The following is a 24,515-nucleotide window of genomic DNA, read 5'->3' as shown; positions in this document are numbered from 1 at the left end:
TTCCCTGAGCTGAGCCAGGCCAGACTGAGCAGCAGCTCTGGGTCTCTCTGCAAGAACAGTTTAATGGGCTTGGCTGGGGGAAAAACCCCACAAACTCCTCATCCAGAAAACTGTGATGTGGTGGAAGCCCAATAGGTTCACACTAAGACATGAATTGGGATCAGCAGAGAAGCTCCTGTTAGGTCTAAATTTGGCTCACCAAGCTCTAAAAAGGCTTTTTCTTAAATTAAGCCTTCTGGTTGTTTCAAACAAGAGTTTAAGAGCAGTTTTCTACCATGTTTCCAACTCTCTTCACTGAAAACCAGCTAAATCCTTGTTCTTGTAGTTAAAGAAACAAGAAAAAATCCATTAAAATTTGTGTCTGGCCTTGCCTTGGAAACTTCCGGTTGTTATTTCCAAAGTTAGGCATGATGGGGATATTTCCAATGGACTTTGTTTAGAAGTTTTAATTAAAACTATGACTAACAGCTCAGCTTCAATAAAAACACATAATAAAATGTCTACCCCATTAAGAAGGATTCTGTCAGTACTGACAGAAATAACCAATCCCAAGGGCAGGACAGAGACCTCTGGAATTGCTCCCTTGCCCTGCCATGCCCCAGCTTGAGGGGGCAGAACCAGCAGAGCACCAAAATGTTGCTTTTAGAGTGCTCCAAAAATCCAAAACAGCATCCAGGCCTCATCCAGCCTGGAAGTCAGACCTGGTTTTCCTCCCAAAGCACACAGAGAAACTGAATCTCACTCACAGCACAGGGACTGCTGATAAACCCTGCTGGTTTGGTCACTGCTCACAGAACAGCCTGGGAAATTCCTTCCCCTGAGGCTCAGGACTGATCTGCTGCAATCCCTGAGATGCTGAGTGCAGAGGGAACTCCCTGCCCGGGGCAGCTGAACACAATTAGCTCTGTTTGTTTCCAGAGCCCAGTCCCACTGATTCCTGGCAAAAGCCTCGAGTTATTCATCCCAAGGCTGGTTTTTGTGAAGGAGCAGCAGAGTGTCTGTGCCAAGAGAAGCTCTTGGAGTGCTCTGTGCTGCAGATATATTTGCTGGAAAAGGGAGAAGGAGGATGCAGAACAGCTGCCACATCCCAGCACATCTGGAGACAAGGATGACACAAAACACAGGCACCCCCAAGGCTCAGGTGGGGTTTGGACTGGTTAATGAGGGTGTTGCAGATTTAACCTGAACAACACATTTCATACATAAACCTTGACCTGGAAATAATGTTTTGGGAGCTACAAAGGAAGAGGGACATTCAACTTGGAAAAAGGAAACGTTGAGCATTTCTGGGCTGTGTGTTTGGATAAAATCTTTGGAAATAACAACTGGAGAGCACAGCTGAAAATGATACAGAATCTATGACAGAGCAGGGAGCGAGGCCAGGTCATGACGAAACATCCACAGAGGAGGGGATGATTTCCTCATGCCATATGGAAATTCCTGAAGAAAAAAACAAATCTTCAAACAAAAACACTCCACACCCATTTTTCCAGCTCTGCTCTCCCAGAGAACCTCATCCCTCGCTGCCATTCCTGCCCCACCTTTGCCTTCTCAAAGTCCAGGTCCTTGCCAATGGTCGTGAGCAGGCGGCAAAGGCACTCGAGGGACTCCTCGTCGTGGTTCTTCAGCAGCTTCACCACGCAGTCGTGCATGATGGCCTCAGTCAGCATCTTCAGCTTGAAGAGTTCACCAATGAATTTGATGTTCCCGATGGATCTCCGCCGGGCTTTGTCCTTGGCCTCCTCCAGCTCGTCGTGGAGCCGTGTCTTCTCCTCTGGCTGCAAAACAGGAAAACAGCTCTGCAAAACCACATTCCCAGTGCACAGAACTCTGTGAAAGATCCAGTTTTATGAAGAGGACCTTCATATGAAATTAACACAAAAAAGAGGAAGCTGACTGAGTAGCAGTCACATATATTTGGTATTATGAGATATTTTAAAAACTCTCATCCCTTGGTCACTTTTATTACAAAGGTAGATTATATATGGATTTATGTTGGACTCAAGCTTGGGAGCAGCCACAGGTTTGGTGGTGGGGATGTTCAGCAGCTTCTGGGCATAATTCTCATATGGAGGAAGGCTAAATGACAATTATCTCCTGGTTTCCTTGTACAGGGATGAGGGAGGGCTTCAGCCTTCTGTCTCAAGTTCCATTAGGCTAAAACCTTAATGAATTTTTGTTGAAGAACTTTGCAGTTAAGCACAAGTGGTCACCTCCTCCCTCCCCTCCCTTCTGCTTTCATAGACACTGTTCTCTCTTTTACTCCTAAAGCCCAGAAAGATGCTGGGATAAACCTGTGACGGTGTTCACAGGGGTCTCAGGTTGAGGGAAGAGATGAGGATCTGACTCCGTTTCAGAAGGCTTGATTTAATATTTTATGATATATATTACATTAAAACTATACTAAAAGAATAGAAGAAAGGATTTCATCACAAGGCTAGCTAAGAATAGAAAAAGAAGGAATCATAACAAAGGCTTGTGTCTCGGACAGAGAGTCTGAGCCAGCTGACTGTGATTGGCCATTAACTAGAAACAACCAACATGGGCCAATCACAGATGCACCTGTTGCATTCCACAGCAGCAGATAATCAATGTTTACATTTTGTTCCTGAGGCCTCTCAGCTTCTCAGGAGGAAAAATCCTAAGGAAAGGATTTTTCCTAAAAATGTCTGTGACATAAACCCACTATCAAGGCAAGTATTTTTTATTATGCTCAGACAAAGTGACAGAATGAAAGTCTCAACTCCAAAATCCCCCCAAACCAACTGCTGTTTCAAAAGGAAATAATTTTCTGAGGGAGCTCTGAGAACTTAGGGAGAAAAACACCACTTACAGTAGTGGCAGCTTCGAGTTCTTTCTGCTTCTTTTCAAAGACATCATCGTCAGCCTTGTCCTTTTCAAATTCCTTCTGGCAGCGATTTAACAGCAACTTACGGAAATTTACTGTGCTCCCAGGTTTGTCTGCCATGGGCACTTTCAGCTGGAGTGAGAAGGAAAAAAACATCAGCAAAATAGGGATAAACTCCACAGAGGAGGGGTCATCCATAACAATTTATTTTGCTCTTCATGTTGAGCTGCACGGCTCTGCAAGGCTGTGAAAGTAAAGCCTCACATCAGGATTTCCAGTGGAGTTTCACATTGCAGATGTAAAGTCACACTCCAAACTTGGCTGACACCACCTCTGCCTGGGGATGAATTACATTTCCATCCATATGATCCCTTAAAAACACCCTCTGCTTGAAAACACTCCTGTTCTGTGCTGGGGGCTTAAGCCATATTCCTTCACTAGGGAAGGAGGGAAAAAGGGGCTCTTTTGTCCCAAATTCACCATCTGAGAATGATCTGTGCAAAGCCTGGCTCATCCTGGGCTCCCTTGGAACTGACAGACACAGAAGGGTGGGCAGGCCCTGGCACAGGGTGCCCAGAGCAGCTGTGGTTGCCCACCCCAGAAGTGTCCAAGGCCAGGTTGGATGAGGCTTGGATCAACCTGGCATGGTGGAAGTTGTCCCTGCCCATGGCAGGGGGTGGAATGAGAAGAGCTCTAAGCTCCCTTTCCTGCCTATGCTGTTCCATGCTTCTGGGATTCCATGAACTTCCCAGACTCATCTTGCAACCAGGTGGAGCAAGGAGTCCTCAACTCCCAACAACTGCTCCAAATCCCTCTCCCTTGGGCCTGGCCAACAAAAAACTCCACATTAATTATTCCCACTCACACTCAGGAGCTACCACTCTGCTCTCTGCAGTTTCTGTGGCTGCCCCTGAGACCAGGGCAGATCCTGTCCCCTCTTACCGTCACCAGGCAGCGGCACATGTTGGCGTAGGCCACGGAGAAGCTGGGCTCGTCGATGGCCTTCTCAAAGACCAGGTCAATGACTCCCTTCAGCCTCTCCTCCGTGTCCACCGTCAGGTCTGTCACCTGCTTCATCAGCTGGTTGAACATCTGGGGTGTCAGCTTGTTCAAGATGCTTCGTACCTTGCGGAACAGCTCCTGAGGGACACAAACGCCGCAGGCTCAGCACAGCTGGTGCAGGTGGAGCTCAGGAATGGGCCTGGATGCTTCCCACAGGGGAATGGAGACACCCTGGAGGAATGTCTGGGAAGCTGAGTGACACACCACAGGTTTCTGCACAGCCCAACCCCACTCCTCACTTGGCTACCAAAGACCAAGACTACAGGGAGGAGTTCTGGGGACACCCAAGGGCTTTTGTCAAGTGCAACAAATCCCTTCCTCTCAGAAATACTCTTCTTTATATCAGTTTAATCCATGAGATATAAATTAACAGGGAGTGGCCTCTGTCTATTTCAGCCAGAGGTAACCAACCTCTGCTATAATTCACTTGAAGGTATTTATTTTTCCCTATCCAGGATGATAATGAGGCCAACAATGCCACCATTAGCTCCAAGAACAGAATTCCAGTGTCCTTCAAGACCATTCCAACTTGTCCTACAAATTACAAGCTTGGCCACCAGACAAACACCTCCTCCAAGAGCAAGTGCCCCGTGGAGGAGAGGAGGGGGAGAAGGACAGAGGCAGCTCCAGACAGCACTGTTGGGCTGGGCAGGACCAACTGAGGGATTTCACAGAGGAACCTCGGTCTTGCTGAGGATTCAGGGAAGAAATGTGGTCTAAAAGGAGATGAAAACCAAGTTCTGTGCTGGGAATGTAATGCTCTTTGCTTTAGAACAGAGCCAGAAATATTCCAGTAAAACAGCAGTAGGGAAGCAATCCTGCAAGAGAGACAGGAGCTTGTGTGGTGTTCTCTGCTTAATATACAGGATTGGCATTTAAACAAGAATAAACATACAAAAATACCATCAGATAGGGGAAAACTGGGATTCCAACTGGAATGCATTGCCCTTTTTCACTGTCTGATACAAAAGGGAAGACAAATTTCCATTACCTGGGGCAGCTGATGCACCTCAGACCTGCTGATGCTCTCACCTGGGTTTTGACATTTTCTGGGTCCTCAGTTTGGTTTTCCCTCTTCAGGCTCGGCTTCCAGGCGTTCTCTGCCTTCTTCAGGTGCACATCCTCCTTCACACACACAGTGATGATCTTCCTGGGCTCCCTCCTCTGGCCAGGCTGAGATCTCCTCGGTCCAACATTCAACAACTAGGACAAAAACATTCCTTGTTATATCCCACTTGAGGCTGGGTAACACATCCAGGGCAAGCACCAACACCCACTGACGGCACTGCTGACCACCAGCACGTCCTGCTGGGACACCAGGAGTCCCTGTGACCCAGCACTGCTCCAGGCTGCTCACAGGGAACATGGAGACACCCAACACATTCCTCTGGGCAGCTCCTCCCAGCAGAGAGATTGGGTTTGACCCTGCCTACACAACCTACATAACCCAGCTGCGCTCTGGGTGCTGCTACAGGGGGCAGAACTGACCCCAACTGGCCAAAAATGCCTTTTGGGATCAGAAACTGCATTACTGAGGCATCACAGCAAGGAGTGCAAGAATTCAGCCCTTACAGGTGTATTTCATGCCATCCCAAGCACTTAGACATTGAGAAACTGGCAGCTCTGCCAGAAATGTTGTTTTACTGGGGACTGCTTCCAACAAAGCCATTTTGAGATGGGAATTACATAAAACACAGTGAAGGAGTATCACTGCAACTCCTGCACATGAAAAATATGGATCCTAACAGATATGGGACAAACTCTGGGTGGTTTCACAGAAGAAAGGGAATCAGGGTGCTTTGGAACTTCCTGAGCACCTCTGCAATCCTGTGTACTGTGATGCTCCTCCTGAACAGGCACAAGACCTGCCACAGCTGGGGAGTTTATCACCACATGTACAAGTGGTGGGGCACAAGACACCCCCAAACCTCCTCTCCACCATCTGATTAAGGACTAAAGGAACCAGGTGCTATTGGGAGGCTGCTCTTCCCCCATGCTCCTTCACTGGTCTGTACTCATTTATCACAAATGGTCAACCTCAAGTACAAATTAAAGCAGCAAAACTCCATTATCAAACCTGGTCCTTCCCACAGCAGTAATTAATCTGCTCAGCAGCCACTCATGGAAGACGGGCCATTTCAAAGACTGCTTTGTTCAACAAAGGGATTCAACAAGCATCAAAAAGGCCACTGCAGTTACTTGAAGAGCCTCAGTGAATAGGAGGAAAGAGCTCTTGGCTGGTGCCTCTTATGTCATACATCAGCCACAAACCTGGATTTGTAGTTATTGAAAGGCAAAATTCTTCTCAAAGGCAGGAGGGAGTTGAACCACTTGCCTTTGACAAGGTAAATGTGTGCAAATGAGCAGGATCACCAGCAGGGCTGGAGCTCTGGTTTGGGATAACAGCAGCAGAGGAAGATGTTGTCAGAAGACAACACCTCACCCTGAGGAGTGACTGCTCCCATGGTGCCTGGGAGAGGGCTCCAAGGGCCAGGGTGTCACTGGGCTCCCCCCAGCTTACAAAGACCCCTGTTCACATCCCCTGCCATGCACAGAAATAGCCCAGCAGATTATTCCAACTGCACAGGGCACAAGGCCCACAAATGCTGTAATCACAGAATCATTTATCTTGGAAAAGAGCTCCAAGATCATCAAGTCCAACCACTTGCACAACCACACCAGCTGATCATTGTTGACTCCTCACTGATCACTCTTGAGGAGTCAACAGTGGAACAGGGAGCCTTCAGGAGTTTCTGTGTGTCAGACACCTTCCTAAAGCAGACACTGATCCCTCCTGTGTCCCACCCTGAGCCCTGAGTGACACCAGTGTGGCTCCGCAAGGCCTGGCAGCAGCCCTGCCTTCACCCAGCACCTCTGGTGTTACACAGCTCTGCTGCCCAGGCTCTGACCACGCTGCCCACGTGCAGAGAAGAGACTTCCCTCCAGCTGAAGGAGCAGACAATGGTGCCACAGAAACTGACTGGGCACAGCCACGTGTGCCACAGCTCAGCACACACCTCCTGCCCACAGACAGCTCTGGAATCAGAGCCAGGCTGCAGCGTGCCCTGAAACCCCAAACCTTTGAGCTCATCCCCCCCAGAACAGGGGCAAAGCCAAGGAGAGGTGACCTGCAGCCACCCCATGTCCTGCACAGAGGCAGCTCTGGTGTGAAGAACCCCCCAGACACTCCAGGCTGTGACACACGGGCACGGAGTCGCAGAGGCGGCGCTTCCTCGGGCACGGGTCCATGCAAAGGTTCCTGTGCAGCAAACACCCACCCACCCCTGAGGGAGGTGACTCCCTTGGACAACTGAGGGATGCACAGAGCCCCAGTGTGTCACCTGTCACCTCCTCACATCCAGCTGCCTTTGAGCCCTTTCAAGCATCAACACAACGACGACTTTCTTTGATATGGTATGTTTTTAATATCTGTGAATAAACTCAGTTCAAACTGTGTGATTAGGTTTTTAATCAGTGAATAGAAGCTTCCTTTGAAGATGTAATAACAAATTAGAAGGATCTAACTTTTAAGAGAAATGGTCTAGGGGTCTGGGGTTTTTGGCTCCAGATTTCTACAGCAACTTCAAGAGGTGCCTGAGCTCAGGCCTGGCTTCCTGTAAATAATGATGGTTCTGGAGCATGGGACAAGTACCAGGTGCTCCTGCATTAATCTGAATGACCTCTTTTCCAGAGGAAGACACAGGGAAGGAAAGCAGGAAGACAAAGGTACAAGACTCCTGCAGAGGAGCCAAAGGCTCACAGCAGCACAGACTGGCCTGGTGCTCCCACCCAGGCTGCAAGTCATGGAAATACTTTAGAAACCATCCAAGGAATGAAGGAAGTGCTTCTCTCTCTATAAGAGGCTTTGAATGCAGACAGTGAAATTGATCTTCCATGGTGGGAGGGGTTGTTCCTCCCAGGAACAGAAACTGAGGTGATTTCAGTTTCCATCACCTCTCAGGAAGGACAAAGCCAACGCAGCCTGTGCACGGACGGACCCGTCTGCTCCAGCCCCACATCTCTGAGTTTGCATCTCCTCACCTGCCACGCTCACCTAACCCTGCCTACACCACAGAGCCTTCCCAGCTGCACCCTGTCCTGTGCAGCTCCACCCCACTGTCTGACACAACACTGGTTAGTGGCAGAGACAGTCATAAAAAATACGTTCAAGCAAAAAGAGGGAAACAAAGACAAAAGCCAAAGAAGCGAAACAAAAGACGCTCAACGTGCCGGAAGCGGTTAGCGCTGAGCTGCTCCACGTTACTGGGCAAGGAAGAGGCAGTGGATGGATGGTTGATGGCATGGCCTGTGCAGAGGTGGGATGGCTGGGGACAGGCAGCACACGCAGGGGTGGCCATGCTCACGAGAGGGAACGTCTGCCACTGCTGGGCTCAGAACCCTCTGATCCTACAACCGCCGGTGTCGAGGACAGGCTGGTTAAACCACGGCACCTTCCAGCCCTCCTCCAGAACAAAGCAAGGAGAGGCTCTGCTCTGCAAAGGCGCAAATGTAAGATGTATGTTACGTGCTGAATGCTCCAAATGAACGGGGTAAGCGGGACTTACCTTTTCTCCCCCTTTCCACAGGTCTGCAAAGTGCAGACCCTCGCGGATCCCGCTCGGGCCAACGTCCCAGCATGCCCTCAGCTGGTGATGTCCCACCCACCACTGAAGACTGCCTAGAGGGGTACAACGCAAGTCTTGTTTTGTTTTTTTTTTAAACAAGGTTGCACCTTTTTGTAAAGTTTTCTGCCAGTTGTTCTTTATCAACGGTGGGTGTTGGGGAAAAAAGGCAACTCTACAAAAAGGTGCAAAGGCTGGGGGGAGAGGGGGGGATTTGGCTTACCCCTATCGGCAGGTTCCTCAATGGTGGGTGAGGCGAGACCAAGAGAGGGCATGATGGGGGCCCGCACCGAGCCAGGGAGGGCAATCCAGGGGTGCTCTGCACTTTGCAGGCCTGCGGAGAGACAAAGAGCGACAGCGGCGTTACGCGGGCGCCGCAGGGCTCGGGACACTCAGCGCTGATGGGACAGGAGGGAGGCACCGCAGTGCGGCCCAAACGCGGCAAACACCGCGACCTCGCCGGGTTCTGCAGACCAGGTGGTGCTCCAAGAGAGACTGTGGCACCCAGGCAACTCCAGGACACAGGGGTGCACCCCCGAACTGAGGCACTGGCCACGAGGCTGCTCCCAAACCAGAGCTATTGCATTGACCCAAAATCGCTGGGTTTGACTCCTGGAAATCTGCACATTTGGAAGTTGGGGTGATTCGGGGAACTCCTCTGGAACCAGCAGATTTGAAAGCTCCACGATGGCTGTGTCGTTAGACACATCCAGATGGACACAGCAGAAGCAGCTCAACAGCTGAAAATCAGTGATTGTCCCTAATGGTGGCAGTGTCCTCCTCCAGTAGCATTGACTGGGGGCACCTGTGCCCCAGGAAAAGACATGGCAGAGGCATGAGTGAAGAACTCACAGGGGGATTTCAGAGGGTGGACAAAGCCAGACACAGGGAGAAGAAGGGAAAATGGAAGAAAAGCAGCAGAAAAGTGGAAAAACAAGGAATGAAGTGACCAAAGCAACATGTGGAAGCACAGAGAAAGCAGGAACACACAGGTGCTGGCTGGATTTAGTTTGTTAGTAAAATCTCTTTGCTCTGGGGGTGTTTTGCAGCACAGCCCCCAGGGTTGTGACGCTGACGCCGGGTCTGTTGTACGACGAACGCACGACCGCGCACGCAACTGCCGGGTCCTGGTGTGGAAACGCTTCCACCTCTCCCACAGGGAAACAGGAAGGAGACAAACCCTTCCCAAACAACAGCTCCTCGTGACAAACATCCACAACCGTTCCCAATTCCCCCACATTTTGTCCACCAAGCAAACATCACCCCTGCATTCATCCCGACAGAACCAGAACCACCAGCGCATTGCAAGAGGCCCAAAAGCAAATATGAGTCCCACTGAGGAGGGACTTCAGTGTTAGGGCCAGTTTTGAAATGAGCAAGTTGGGGTAAACTCACACTTCCAGACACGTTTCTTCCCCCGGGGGCTTGCCTCCCAAAATCAGCAAAGGCTGGTGTGAAGTCGGGGCCTCGTGGCAGGATCCGGGGGTCCAGAGTCCTCAGTGGCAGCTTGGGCTGACTGACCTGTGCCATGAGCAGAGCACACACACAGGAATGCTCAGCCCATGCAATCCACACACAGCATCTGCTAAAGCATGGCAGTCATTCCTAACAGCCAAATTAACAAACTGCTCAAGTTTTAGGCATCCGCACTCGTGCTAAAAATAAGTATTTAATTTAAAACATCATTCATTCATAAAATATATTAATTTAAAACATATCTTTAGGAGACTATTGAGGAAACAGGTGGAGCTCAGAAATATTTAAAGGATTATGGAGGATAAAATCATAGTAACACAGGCCTGTCTTGGTTCAGGAGCATGAAACTGCCACCTTCCCTCAAAGCAATGGCTTTTGTGCCAACATGAGAGATGGGCAACTGAGCCCAGGAAGCCCAAACACAGAACAGTGAGAAACAATCATGGGAAAGCAGAACGTAGATGAAATAATTTTGGCAATAAAGCTGCATTTTACAATTTGCCTGGGTATGAAACCCAGAGCGGAAACGTTTCTGCACACCCACATCCCTGAGTCTCAAGAGTGAGGCTGTCGTGGCTCCATCAAAGCCAAGGAACTCTCCAGCTCTCTGTGAGAGCAGAACGAGGCCTTGGTGTCAGCACTCAGAAATCCCAAGTGTTTCACTAAGCCCAGACCTCCAGCTCTGAGATGAAGCTGGAGAGAAATCCCAAAACTGCCCCAGAATGGAGTTCTTAAAGATCTTTTATTAGATCAGCTTACAAATAGTGAAGAAACTGCTTCAGATCAAAAACAGTTTGCCCAAAAGCTTCTCTCTGCTTTTTAATTGATCTAATAGATCAATTAATTGATCTAACAGAAGCCACTGCCTCTCCATCCAGCCTTGCTTGGATCCTCAGCTCTTCACGGCTGGGTAATTTTAAATTTTAATAACATCCTGGTATAACTTAATCTAGATAAAGACTATCAAAAATGCTTCAGTTTTTAATCATCTGTGCACATTCATCAGGCACCAACACCTCTATATGTAGAATTTTGAGATGAGACCAACTATTCCCACTTCCCACTAAAACCTGGCATGGAAATGGATCAGGAATGAGGCACTATGGATCTTTATTTATATCAAAACCCTGCACATACCTGTTTTATGGGCTCTCCTCTCACCTTGTCGAGCACCACGTCGCTGATGGGAGGCAGCCCCTCGGGCTTCTGGATGCAGGCAGGCATGAACTGGATGTCCAGCAGGAACTCCCGGTCGTATTGCTTCTTCCCCTCAGGGTCCAGGGGCTTCCACTGCTCTATAGGGAGAGAAATCCCTGAGAGTCACAGCAAACAAACCCCCTGCTCACCCAGATGTGGTCCTGGTAAACCCAAAGGGATGAGGATGCTGCACCAGCCTGGGATTTAATTTGATTCAATTTAATTTGATTTTCATTTTGAAGGGAGAGAGGAGGGCAACACGTGAAACATTAAAGGGACATGAACAAGAGCCAGGTCCAACTCCACCCAGGTCTGGGCACTAATTCCAGTTCTAACCCATGTATGTAACTTTGATTTCTGCTCTCCTGTGGGATATGGTAGAATGGGGACAATTCCCTTTTTCTGTGTGAAAATGCAGAAGTTAAAGGGGTTTGTCTGGTGTAAAAGGAAGTCATAAACATGAAGTCAAGGAGAGCAGAGCATGGAACAAAAACACCCTCTGAAAATGTGAAACCATGAACTGTGAACAATCCTGGCTGGAAATAACAAGCAGAAACAGGAGAAGCCACAACCACAGGCCATGATCTGGGAACTACAACTTTCCACCTGTTTTACATTGAGCTTTTTGGGTGTGGAGGACCCTGCCTGGTGCAAATCACAGCATAAACCTCCAGCCACTTTAGCACAACGTAAGTCAGCCTCTGGTGGTCTGGAGATGGGATTTTCAGCACTGGCCACACAGTTTGTTTGAAATTAGGGAAGAAAACATGTTTTATCTGAAGGAAAACATCTGTATGAGATGCTACCTTTGGAGCTCCTTCATGCCAGACTGCATTACTCAGCACTCATCAGCCCTTCAGGTATTTATTATTCCTTTTTTTCATTCCCTGAGCCCTGGCTTTGGATCTCTGCGATCTCACCATCTGCACTCCTGCAGAGGCCACGAGCAGGGACTTACTCCAATGATGGGTTTTAAAAACTGGGAATGAAAATACACAGAAGTGAGTGCAAACTTTAGCTCTTAATGCAGTTTTATCTCCACAGAGCTTCAGGATCCAGGGGTGCAGAAATGGCTTGGCTGGATCCTGGCTGCAATTCCTGGCCTGCCCACTGTACCTGTCATTTACCACGGAAAAGCTCCACCACAACAACAAGCAGTTTAGGTGTAGTTTCCTTCTCCTGGAAAGCTCTCAATGAGCTGTTTGAATGTGAACAGCAGCTGGGCAGCATCACAGGAAGGATCCCCCATGCAGGAAGAGACAGAGATGAAACACACAATTCCTCCAAAGGCAGAAATTCCCCTTTCTCAGAAGAGCAGAGCTGAAATTGAGGACTGTTGCACAAGTCTGATGTATGATGCTTTTCCAGGGACCCATCCAACCCTTCCAGCTGAGTGAAAGGACAGCTGGACACAACTGGGATTGTTCTGACTGCACCAGCTGATGAATTATGGATTAACTTCAGGAGTGGCCAATGAACTGCTCAGGTACCCTGAGTGTGATGAGCTATCAAGAGGCCTCTGTGTTTTCCCCTTACAATATAACTGTGCTGAATTAATAAAACCAAAGCAATTGAGGTCTTTGTCAGAACAAAGTGGTGCACAAATAACCACTGCAGTGGAGTCCCTTAATGGTGGTGCTCCTTGTCCACCAGGTCCTCCAGGTCCTTCCGTATTATTATTATTCTCTTTAATTTCTGGGCTCCTAAAAAATGACTACTTTATTTGGAGGGAGCTTCACTTAAATAAGAAATTGCTTAAAAATCGGGAGCAACTGAGAAGTTGGTCTCAAGTTCTCTCTAAATGAGGTGGATTAATTGAGGTTCAGGTCTATAAATTACAAAATCTTCATAAATAACAAAAATGCTCTATAGATATCCTATACCCTAATCAATGGGACTGAGCTGGGCAGTGCCTGGATCCAAAACCACACTTTTTCTTTTCCTTACTTTTGTAGAAATCCAAAGATCCATGCAATAGTTTAGCCAGGAAATTAAATCTTTATTAAATCTACATTTCTATTTAGGACCCAATGAGCACTTTCATTTCTTATTTAACCACCTCTTGTTTCAGAAGTATATTGGTTTATGTGAAATTTTTTGGATGGTTTCCAGCTGTCAATCACACACGAATCAACTCTCTGTCATTTCCACAGTGCTGTAGCCAGCATCCAAATGCACAAAAATGTCAAGGAATTAATGATTTTCTCTTCTCAGTGAGACAAAAACCATTTTGCCCTTGTCCTAGGGTGATGTTATGATGCTTGTGTCCCCATTTGTGTGTTCTGTTGATGCTGGATATGTTCCATGCCTTCAAGACTGGCTCTGAAGAGTGAATGAATGTTTGAGTAAATGTTTTGGTTTGGTTTTTGTTATCAGCCTGCTCCCCCATGGCTGGTGGGACACAGAGATGGGGCAGTACATGGTGCTGCTTTTGCTTTTTGCCTTTTGCTTCTGCTCATTAGTTAGTTTAGCTAAACAGTCTGATTTTTCCCTGGACTGTTTCTCCTTTCCCTTTTTTTGGACCTACTCGAATCTGCTCCGGACTGGGACCTGGGAACACCGAGAGTTTGCACCTTGTGGCTGCAGCAGCTGCCCCAGCACAGGAGGGACTGATAACAGAGTGAACACTCCCAGAGAGACCTTCTGAATTTGTCATCTTTGTCAGAGCAGTGACAGAGTGGTGTCATCTGATGTTGTTCATTTTGTGTGTTGGGGGTTGCTGTGCCTGTTAAATAAACAGGTTCTTTCCACTTCTCTCTGAGGAGCTGGTTGGGTAGAGGGGCTGTGTGGGTTTGCTTTCTGGAGGGGCCTCCTTTGGAAGTTTTCTCCCATATTTGTCCTAAACCAGGACACCCTTTTCCCCGTGGAAGATCTCTGAGGGCCTGCTGCGTTGAAAATCTCAGCAGAGCTGACACAGTGCACACCAAATCCCCTTCCAGCCCCATGGGAGCACCCACAGGGCTGGCACTCGGGGTGGCAGCAGTCCTGGCAGGGGCAGGCAGAGCAGCAGCACCTACCTGGTTTGTACTGGTACAGGGTCCCCTCCCCGGAGCTCTCGGCGCAGCCGGAGGTGCCGTCGGCGCCCTCGCCCTCCGAGACGCTCTCGGCTCCGTTCCGCACCGGCTCTGCCTCCTGCTCCCCGTTCTCCTCCACAGCTTTCACTGCTTTCAGCTCTGAGGGTTCCCTCTCTGCCTCAAGCCCATGGATTGTTTTCTCCTGGTCGGATTCAAGTACTTTGTCCCCTGAAGGTTCCTCCTCCTCCTTCGGCTGGAGCAGGGACAGAGCAGAGGTTTTGTTACAAGCACCCTGACAAATTCAGTGCACGTGGAATGGCTCTTCACGGATTCACACGGCATTTTTGGGAGCAGCAGGAATACAAATGCATCTTACACAGGAATATGGAACAGCACACTGAGCCACTAGGTGATTTATCAGCTCATTCCCATGGATAACCCACTGATAATTAATGGTGTAGCTGGAGAGACTCAGCATTGCCCATGAAATCCCCACGGGACTGGACAGAGGGAACTGTTAAGCCATGAGCAATCCCAGCCTGAAAACACAACTCTGCTTTCCTCCTCTCCTACCAGCCATGAGAAAGGGGTGGTAAAGGGCATGTGGGGCTTGTTTTGGGGATTCTTCCTTTAAATGCCTGCTGCCAACTGGAGCAGATGCCACTAAGGAAGGCAGTGTGAGATCCGGCCACAATGCCAGCATCTCAGTTTCAGGGAAAAGCATTAATAGTATCCCTGGCTGTTAATTTTAGAGCTCTCCAAGGACACAGCCTGATTGTGCATTCAGACGAGGAGGCGTCGGAATCGCTTCTCCCGGGAGAAATCCCAGCCCCTCTCAGCACTGAACAAAGGAGAAACTTCACTGAGGATGCTCTGGAGGAGGCTCCTGATCCTCTGCCTCCCTACCTGACTGCACCACATCCTAAAACGCCTCTTGCAGGTTTTTCAAGGGAATTCTCTGAAGAATTCCCAGTGGAACTGCCAGGTGGTGCAGGAGACACAACTCCTCCAGGGGAGGATGAGGAAAGTGTGGAGGCTGAAGCTGCTGCTGCAGCCTCTTTGCTCTCCTGCTCTGCACCACATCTGGCCAACCTCGGCTTTTATCCACACACTGGGCAGTCTGAACTTCCACATTTTTACTCTCTTGCTCCTTTTCTGATTGATTCTAACCCCATACTGACCCAGGATATTAAGCACAGCCTCCTGCTGCAATATCTCTACCAGAACAGCAGCAAGGGAGTTTTTCTTTACTCATCTAATCACTCTTGAGGTGGTTTTGCCTGAAAAATTCAGCATTTTCCTTTATCAGCTTCTTCACTAGTTGGTCACCAGGAAAACTATCCTTGGCCATGATATCCCTGTGCCAAGTGTCAGGATGGTGGCCTGGGACCAAAACGGGGCAGTGCTGAGGGATCCAAAGTCGCTTTTCCCTCACCCTTCACTGAAAGGGGTTCCTCAGTGCTGGAGGCTGGTGGAAGTTTAGTGGAACCTTCCAGTGGAAGGCGTCCCTTGCCATGGCAGGGGTTGGAATGAGGTGAGTCTTTAAGGGCCCTTCCAACCCAAATCAGTTTGTGATTCTATGACTGTAACAATCATTAAATTAGGCAAACCCAAAGAAAACTGAAGAGCTTTACAGGGAGCAGACTGACACCTGTTATCTAAAGGATGCTGAGGAATAGCAGAGTTCCTCCCAAAACTGCCCTGGATCCTGTGGGACAATCAGGAAGCAATGTCTCTAAAGTACAATTCCCAGAGAGGAACAGCATCTTTAAACGTGGGTAGAGCAGGACTTTGGCTCCCTCTCACCTCTGTTTCTGCCTCTGTCACCTCCTCAGTGCCTTGGGGCCGCTCTTTTGGTTTCTTCCAGGTCTTTGGTGCAGTTACAGCGGTTTGGGCTGCAATGGAAACGTGCATCTGTTACAGCCCTGAATGCACAGGGCTGGTGGGGCTGGGGGGATGAACTTCCCTCCCAGGGGCTGCTCTGAGGCACAGAACAACAAAGCAGCTCAGCCTTGTGAGGATTCAGCTTGATTCAACCACTTGGGCTTTCAATGCAGCAATAAGAATCACTAGAAATACATGAAAACACAGGAATTGCTCTACAAGTTGTTCATTCAAGCCTCAAATGGCACTTGGGGTAGCAAAGGAGGTCACTGCCAACAGGACAAGGATCATGCAGGGAAAAAAAACCTTCAGGAAGTCAAGTTTTTGGACAGACCAGGTACTGGCTGGGAGAGAAGGCTGTTCTCAACATATTTTCTCAAGAATTATCATCATTATAATATTAACCATAAGCAAGCAGAAACTTCCAGTATCTCATCCAAAAGGAAAACTCCTTCAATCCTGCAGCACTGCTTTGAGCTGGATTTATATTTCAATTCAAAAGCAGGTTGTAACTCCAGCATTAATGATCTCCCTGGCCAACTGAGTCAAAGGAAACACCACAGAGTATTCCCAAGATCAGCACTGATTTACTCCAATCGTGTTTTCCCCCTAAAGGGTAGAAGAAACCACACAATATATTAAGAGGAGACAAACCCATTAATCCAATCTGCTCCTAATTTGTGGCAAATGCTCCCAGCTTAAATTCGGATCCCAGGCACACATGCCCAGTTAACAGAGTGTAAATGGGATTGATTTTGTGACTGAAGATTACTGCAAACAGATTTCCAGCTCTGGCTTTTGGTTTCCAGCAGATACTGTGGAAAAAACCCAGTGTGCATTTCCTTTATCACAATAAACCAGAATTTTGAAAGGTTCTTCTCTATAAATAAGAAGAGTTAGTAACAGCCAGCTCTGTTCCTGAGGGCATGGAGCAAATGGGATTTGCTGCATTCCCCAAAGAATTCACAGGAGTTTCTGTGGCTTCTCCAGGGTGTTTCCCTGTTTGGAGGGTGACCATGGACCTCCAGATTCCCAGGGGAATCACCACATCCAGGCCCACCCAAAGAGCAACAGGAGCTACCAGCGCTGATGGAAGACTTTTATCTTCAGGCTGAACACCCCAAAAGCAAAGTCAATTAAAAAAGGAAAGTCTTATTTAAGTATTGAAACATCATCTCCTTGTTCACAGAACCAACAGCTGGAAAAATCCCCCAGAGCTCCCAAGCTCCAGGTCCTGCCCATCCCATCCATTGTGTCTCCCTATGGAGAGGCTCTAAGGGCAGGGCACAGCCCCAGCACAAATCCTGAATTTCCTGGGGCTCAAAGGAGGGGAGAGGAAGGGCCAAGCAGGCCCAGACTGCAGCACAGCTTTGTCTCTCCCAGCAGGGATCAGCCTTTGCTGCTGCTCCAGGCAGCTCCCTTGGCAGGAACAGCCCAATTATTGTTCCCAGTATCCAGGGGCAAAACCAAGGCTGGGGATGGTCAGTGTCCATGCACGTGGTAATTCCTGGAATTCAGCAAAGCTCACATCTAAGACAGGCTTCCCCAGTTCCCTCCATCACAAAATCTGCTAAATTCAGTGAAAGCTGAGCCCTTTTCCAAGAGCTGTTTCCAGCCTTGTTTGGGGATGTCACCAAACACTCCCAGGGGTTTCTCCAAGAAGGGATTAGGCTGCAAAGCAATAACCTCAATTTTGCCCCAGCCAAGTAATTTAACTGATCAATCCCAAAGTTTTTAATCTGACAGAACTCCACTGCCCTCAAACCCAAACCATGGAAACCATCCATGGTGTAAAATAACATTTCATTTTTAACCACACAGAAATAAACTCAGGGGTCACGGATTTGGGGCTGGCAAAGGTCTGGGGTGTTTCCTTCCTCAGCTGTCAGGATGTGAACATTACTGCTGCTCAAGTATACATTTTTTCCAGCTTTTTTTGGCAAAAGTGAGCTCTGTAGAGGCTGCAATCCTGCCAAGCCTCCTGAATGATTCTTGCCTTAAATCCCACGACTTCCATCAGCCTGGGGGTTTGTGCAGTGGAGCTGCCTGGGGTGGATCTCCAGAGATCTCTGGAGACATTGCTCAGTATTCCCTCCTTTTAAAATAGCAGACACCAGATTTCTTTTTTTTTTCTGTCAAGTTCACGTTTCTGCTGCAGGAGCTCAAAGGAGAATTTGCACTGATGTGAGTTTGGATGCCAACCTTCCCAAACCCCAAATCCAACAATGGATATTGGTGTTATTCATCTGAAGATGGAGTTTCATCTGGGAGGCTGTAGGGAAATAAAAAGTAATGTGTCCAGGGAAATACAAAGTAATGTGTCCAGTTTGGCTCTTGGAAAGGGACAACTCCAGACACTTCTGCTCTTCTTTTCCATTTTCCTGTCCCCAAGTTGAGCAACTTCATGTCCTCTCCAATAGTTTAAGTCCTGCCCAATTGCAGGTTCATTTTTGCCACTATTCACACTTCCAGACCTTGTTTTCAGCTCATTTCATTCCTTTGAAGAAGGGACACCAGAAACCCAACCAACACTGAGCTCTTATCACAGCTTCCAAAGCCAAGGGAGATAACAGGAGTGACAGCACAGATTTACTTTACGACTGGAAAGAGGAGCAAACCCTGAATTCCAGACTGCCCTGGACACCCCTCCCAGCCCTGCAGGATCTGCTCAGCAGGCCCAGTGCTCCCTCAGCCATTTCTCCAGCTGTGTCACGTTCCCTGTGGAACATCTTCCCACAGATTTACCCACCCACAAGCTCACACCCATCCAGCAGGGCATGAGGCCTCTCCCCTCTGATGTGGTGCCAACTGTGAAGCCTAAATTAATACCAGCTCTTGCATTTTTATTTTATTATCCAACATACCATGAAAGACCAAAGCAAAGATTCACCATCGCCTTCCAGCTCATGGAAAAGAAAATATATTTCAGTGGTCATGGCAGCAAATCAAGAAAAAGGTGACACCTGATTTATGTTTCTGCCTCTGCAGGTTTCAGTGCTGGAGAAATTTCTCCAAGGAATTTCCAATTACAGCCCAAGCTGCTCGTTAGAGACTCCTCAACTCAGAAACTCCAGGGCTCGCCACAGCTGGGCTATTTAATCCAGAAATACATCTCATAAATGAGCTCTGCAAGAAACAGCCCTTTGAATTCCTTGTGTTTTAAGTTCTTTCAGCTTCTTGTGTCCCAAGGAGCTCTGCCTGGGACACACATCAGTCTCTTGTTTTCTTCTTTGCTGCTTTTAATAGCCATGATAGAATGGGGACATCAAAGGCCTCAGGTCTGTGGTAGCACCTTCTGCAGAAATTCCACTCCACCAACAACATTTATCCTGTTTTGTTGCCTGGAAAGTGCTGGTCCCTCACTGTAGCTATGGAAATCCCAGAGTTTAATAAAAACTCTTGTTGATGACTTTTAGCCAGGGTGATGTTTTGAGTGCAGATTGGAGCTCCCAGATCCTCTCTTGATAAGCTACTTTTCTCCTTGTAGAGCAGATGAGTAGGAATTAAATAAAAAGCATGTGTTCTTACCCCTGTAAGAATACAGCTCTGCCTGTCCTAAAAACTTCAGGCAAGAATTCCTGAGAAGGCAGGAACACAACCTGTGTCCTGGGAATGGGGGAACGTGTTCCCTGTGGATGCTCAGAGCAGGAACAGGGTCAGCAGCAAGGAACCAGCCCTGGGTACAACACCCTGCCCTGCTCAGGGCTTTAGTGCTCTGAAACCACCAAATCTTCCCCTTTTCACCAGGACACACAACCAGTGATGCTGATGAGCAGGGAATGGTGATCCAGTCACTCACAGACAGAGACTGAACACCAAAGCTGCCAACTTTGCTGTGAGGGTGCTCAGAGCAGGCAGAATCCAGTGTAAAATAGCAGACACCAGATTTCTTTTTTTTTTTCTGTTAAGTTCACGTTTCTGCTGCAGGAGCTCAAAGGAGAATTTGCATTGATGTGAGCTTGGGTACCAACATTCCCACATCCCAGATCCAACAATGGATATTGGTGTTATTCATCTGAAGATGGAGTGTCATCTGGGAGGCTGTAGGGAAATACAAAGTAACGTGTCCAGTTTGGCTCTTGGAAAGGGACAACTCCAGACACTTCTGCTCTTCTTTTCCATTTTCCTGTCCCCAAGTTGAGCAACTTCATGTCCTCTCCAATAGTTTAAGTCCTGCCCAATTGCAGGTTCATTTTTGCCACTATTCACACTCCCAGACCTTGTTTTCAGCTCATTTCATTCCTTTGAAAAAGGACACCAGAAACCCAACCAACACTCTCAGCTCTTATCACAGCTTCCAAAGCCAAGGGAGATAACAGGAGTGACAGCACAGATTTACTTTAGGACTGGAAAGAGGAGCAAACCTTTAATTTCAGACTGCCCTGGACAGCACTCCCAGTGCTCCAGCAGAATCCCCTGACCTTGGAAATGTGGTGGAGACCTGATGCCAGTGGAAAATAAGGAATGGAGGCTCCCCTGGATCCCCCCAGGATTAACTCAGCTCCAGCCTCTCCCTGCAAACACTGACCAAGTCCTTTTGTGGAGCTGTAAAAAAAAAAACTGCTGCAGCATAAAGATGCTTAAGGGTGTGAATGTATTTTCTTTCTTGCCAAAGAGCTTGACAGAGCAAAAAATCCAAGTCTGGTTTCCTTGACTGTTGGACAGAAGCTGTGTCCTGTACAAATCTGCAGGAAGAGGCAAATCCCTTTGCTCATCCCCAAAAAGCTGCCACCTCCCAAAATACAGGATCCAGCCTTGGCAATGCTGCCCCAGCAGCTCAGGGAGGAGGGGATGAAGGTCTCATTCCCAAAATCAGGCAGGCCAGGTCATAGCTATGAAAAGGACAGGCAGGAGGAGCTGCTGCAGCAATGAGATTATCCTGAGAGGTCCCAGCACTGTCCTAGCTCAGCTCCCTTTAAAGGGAAAGCAGGGGCATGATTTGTGGCCAAGCTCTGCAATAAAAACACCATTCTGCTGAAAACCCCAAAGAAATATTGCACAAAGTCACAGAGCTCACACCTACCACCATGTGCTCAAGCAGTTTCCCTTATCCCAGGTTTAATCCTAACTCCAGAGATCATAAAAAAAATCTCTCAGCCTTTAGTCCAAGAAAAACACAACAATATAACCCTTTCTCCTTGCTCCTGAGGGTCAGCAGCTGGATTTTCCAATGTATATGGCAGACATGCTGCTCCTTGTTCCTGAATTCGCAGGCAGCCTCAGATGATGTTATTTCAATCTCTCTTCCTCTCTCCAAGAAAGAACTGGAAAATTATTGCTCAAAAGAAGGTTGGCAGAGAAATGCAATAGTTCAGGATCATTAAATCAGGGGTAGAGCACAAAGAACCACTTGGAGAGCTTTGTGCTTTCTTTGAAGGCCTGAGCTTTTAATAGAAATCTGAGTTTCAAGTCATCTTTTACATGACTTGAGAACTCCTTGTTTCCATGTTGCCAAAGCCAATGGCTTGGCTAATGTGTGCTCTGGAGCATAATGACATTACAGCATTAAAATTAATCTTCTGCATAATTAAAAGCCCAAACACTGTAAGTTAATTTTTTTTTTAAATTTAAACTACAGGCCATTACAAAGCCAGCAATAACACTACAACCTGGAACCTGCCTGTGCAAAACCTTATTTACAGAGTCCCATTTCTCCTCTCCTTTTTAAGGAAATTAATTTGGGTTATGAAGTAGCTCAGACTGAAAGAACAACAAGTGCCACAGCAGTGAAATGACCCAAGTGAAATAAAAATAGAAGAAGATTAACAAGAAAAAATCCTCATGGTTGCTGTAGTAAAGGGATCTTTCTTCTCATCTATCTGTAGATACTGGATTTTAAAATCAGCATATTGAGCATCACACAAACATGGAACAGGGCCAACCTCAGCCTTTCAATGCATTTAAGAGCAGAGCCTAAGATTGCTATCTATCTATCAAAGCAAAAACCAAAAAAAAGCTAAATGACATGTTACTTTAAAAAAAATGAAACCAACATGATCCAAATGACAACTGACTGTTTGTCCTCTTTGTCCAAGCTTCACCAAGTTCCAAGGAATTGAAATAACTGCAGAACAGGATGTAGAAAATGTGACACATGAGATGTTTTAACACTGCTTGGTGTGAAGAACAGCCCCCATTGCACCCCTCCAGCAGCAAATACAAGGAATTGATCATTTCACTTCTTTTCCACAATGTGATCTCCAGGAAGTCCTGCAAAAAAAGCCATTTTCCATAGGAAACACAGAGTGTTAAAACCACAGTGCCAAAGCAGAGATGTGGCAGGGCTGAAACCAAAGGCAGGCAACAACACTGGAGAAACAGGCTGCATTTTAAAAGGCAGTTGCAGAAATTGTGATTTTAGTGAACTTTAAACTGTTAACTGCAGAATTTAAATTTAAAATTGTAAATTGTACATTTAAATTTAAAACTGTAAATTGTACATTTTGCTTACATGTGACTTTTGCAAAAGAAAACCAGAAGCATCACTAGTGAAGGGTGGGCAGGTAGAGGTGGGTGACCCTCGTGTGACTTTGTCAGTTGTGTGGGTGAGTGTGAATGGTCCATTTCATTTTCCCACATCTGGGAGCACCATGACACATTTTTTCAGCTGGAAAAGACCCCACTCCAGCAGCTCTGGGGCTTCATCCCAAGAGTTTCATGGTCCCAAATCCAGAGCCACTGGCCCTTGGACCGACCACTCACCCTGGGGGCAAGAGCAGCTGTGGGAAGTGCAGACACTTCCCTGGAAGTGTCCAAGGCCAGGTTGGACACTGGGGCTTGGAGCACCCTGGGACAGTGAAAGGTGCTCCTGCCCTGGCAAGGGATGGCACTGGATGGGATTTAAGGCCCCTCCAATCCAAACCATGCTGGGATTCCATGAAGGGCAGTGTGGTCTGCACTCCCCTCCACCAGCCCTGGGCTGCCATGACAGCACGAGCCCAGCCCAGCCTGGGACACCAATGCAAGTCAGTGACCAATTATCAACAACAAGGAGGGATTTCTCTCCCTGCCAAGGAAGATCAGCATTTCACAGTCACAGCAGCCACACAGCACCACCAGGCCTTTTCTTTTGCAAATGAAAACAGAAATATCTATTGGAAGAAGAAAAAGCCTCTTTTCTTCATCCTGCAGTTCCCAACATGAACCCCCAGAGGCCGAGGCTTACCTGGGACAGGACTCTTGCTTGAGTTCACACCCAGAGCCTCCCGGCTCTCCTCCAGTTGCCCATCTGCTTCTGTCTCTTCCTTCTTTTCAGTTTCTTTTACCTCTTCACTAAGAGTAGTTCTTGTGCTCTCCTCTCCTTCTAAATCCCCCTGGACAACAGGGAGGGCACTGGGAGACGGGAGAGGAGGTGGAGAAGGAGTTGTAGTGGTGACAGCAGCGCTGGGGGGCAGCGGAGGGGACGGGGGCGGCGGGGTGGGCGGCGGGGTGGGCGGAGGAGAGGGAGCAGCGGCAGCGGCACCGGGAGGCGATGGAGCGCTCTCCACCTCCGCTGGGGCGGCCTCGCTGGGCTCCACCTCCACAGTCACCGCCGCAGCCTCCTCCTGGGCCGCCTCTGCCGCGGGCTCGGCGCCGCCCGTGTCGCCGGTGACAGCGGGCACGGCCGGCGGTGCCACCGGGGTGTCCCCGGGGGATGCTACTGCACTGCTGGGCTCCGGGCACGCCTCAGCACCCTCCTCAGGAGGAGCGGCCGCAGGCTCCGGGCAGGCTGTGGCACTGGGGGAAGGCAGCGCCTCCTCTCTGGGGAAGGCCAGTTCACATTTGTCACATTTGTCCTCCGGCTCGGCTCTGCTGGGCGCGGGGACAGCGGGGACCGGAGCGGCCGGGGCCGGTGATGGAGCCCGAGGAACCTCTGCTGGGGCTTCCACTGAGGGAGGGATCTCAGCCGTCTGCCCAGCTTGATCTTTCTTCTCCCCAGCGGGTTCCGCTCTGAGGACTGGAGAAGGTGGTTTTAATACTGGATCTGGTTTTGGCTTCTCTTCTGGGAAAGGAGAAAAAAAACCATTATCAACAGCAAGGCAACCCCATGTCCTGCCTGGTGCCTTGGCTCCCTTGGTTCCTGTTCCTGCATTCTGCCCCTGCACCTCACTGGGAATCTAAATTTGAAAATACAACCTCTGCCATCCTGAGAAGAGAAGGATCTGGACTCATTGCACCCTTCCAGCACCTAAAGGGGGCTTATAAAGGAAGGAGGGCAACTTTTTACATGGACAAAACCTTGCAGGACAACAGGGAATGGGTTAAACTGAAAGAGGAGAGGTTTAGATTAGATATTTGGAAGAAATGTATCAACACAACCCCCCAAATCTTGTGCAGAAAGAAGTCCCTGCACTTGTCCCATGATTAGCATCAGACCATGACCATGACACAGCTCCCAAAGCTCTGCTGCAGCTCTGCTGCCTCCCACTCCTT

At 48.4% G+C, this 24,515-nt stretch overlaps 1 protein-coding gene across 3 annotated transcripts in view; it reads right to left on the bottom strand.

Moving 5' to 3' along the window:
* The window catches only part of EIF4G3 (eukaryotic translation initiation factor 4 gamma 3), a 146,023-nt gene that overhangs the window by 22,037 nt on the left and 99,471 nt on the right, over nucleotides 1-24,515 (bottom strand). For all 3 annotated transcript variants that reach the window (XM_059487645.1, XM_059487646.1, XM_059487647.1), the window contains exons 11-20: nucleotides 23,269-24,084; nucleotides 16,026-16,114; nucleotides 14,223-14,472; nucleotides 11,146-11,303; nucleotides 9,928-10,053; nucleotides 8,756-8,866; nucleotides 4,943-5,113; nucleotides 3,791-3,988; nucleotides 2,834-2,980; nucleotides 1,542-1,778 (exon numbers count right to left, since the gene is read on the bottom strand). In XM_059487645.1, coding sequence (XP_059343628.1) covers nucleotides 1,542-1,778; nucleotides 2,834-2,980; nucleotides 3,791-3,988; nucleotides 4,943-5,113; nucleotides 8,756-8,866; nucleotides 9,928-10,053; nucleotides 11,146-11,303; nucleotides 14,223-14,472; nucleotides 16,026-16,114; nucleotides 23,269-24,084 — 2,303 coding nt within the window. The remainder of the gene's footprint in view (nucleotides 1-1,541; nucleotides 1,779-2,833; nucleotides 2,981-3,790; nucleotides 3,989-4,942; nucleotides 5,114-8,755; nucleotides 8,867-9,927; nucleotides 10,054-11,145; nucleotides 11,304-14,222; nucleotides 14,473-16,025; nucleotides 16,115-23,268; nucleotides 24,085-24,515) is intronic.

This window comes from Ammospiza nelsoni, chromosome 22, assembly GCF_027579445.1.
Source record: "Ammospiza nelsoni isolate bAmmNel1 chromosome 22, bAmmNel1.pri, whole genome shotgun sequence".
Classification (NCBI taxonomy): Eukaryota; Metazoa; Chordata; class Aves; order Passeriformes; family Passerellidae; genus Ammospiza; species Ammospiza nelsoni.
The sequence above is the reverse complement of the archived record's forward strand: the minus strand, read 5'-3'. Positions and strand labels throughout refer to the sequence as shown.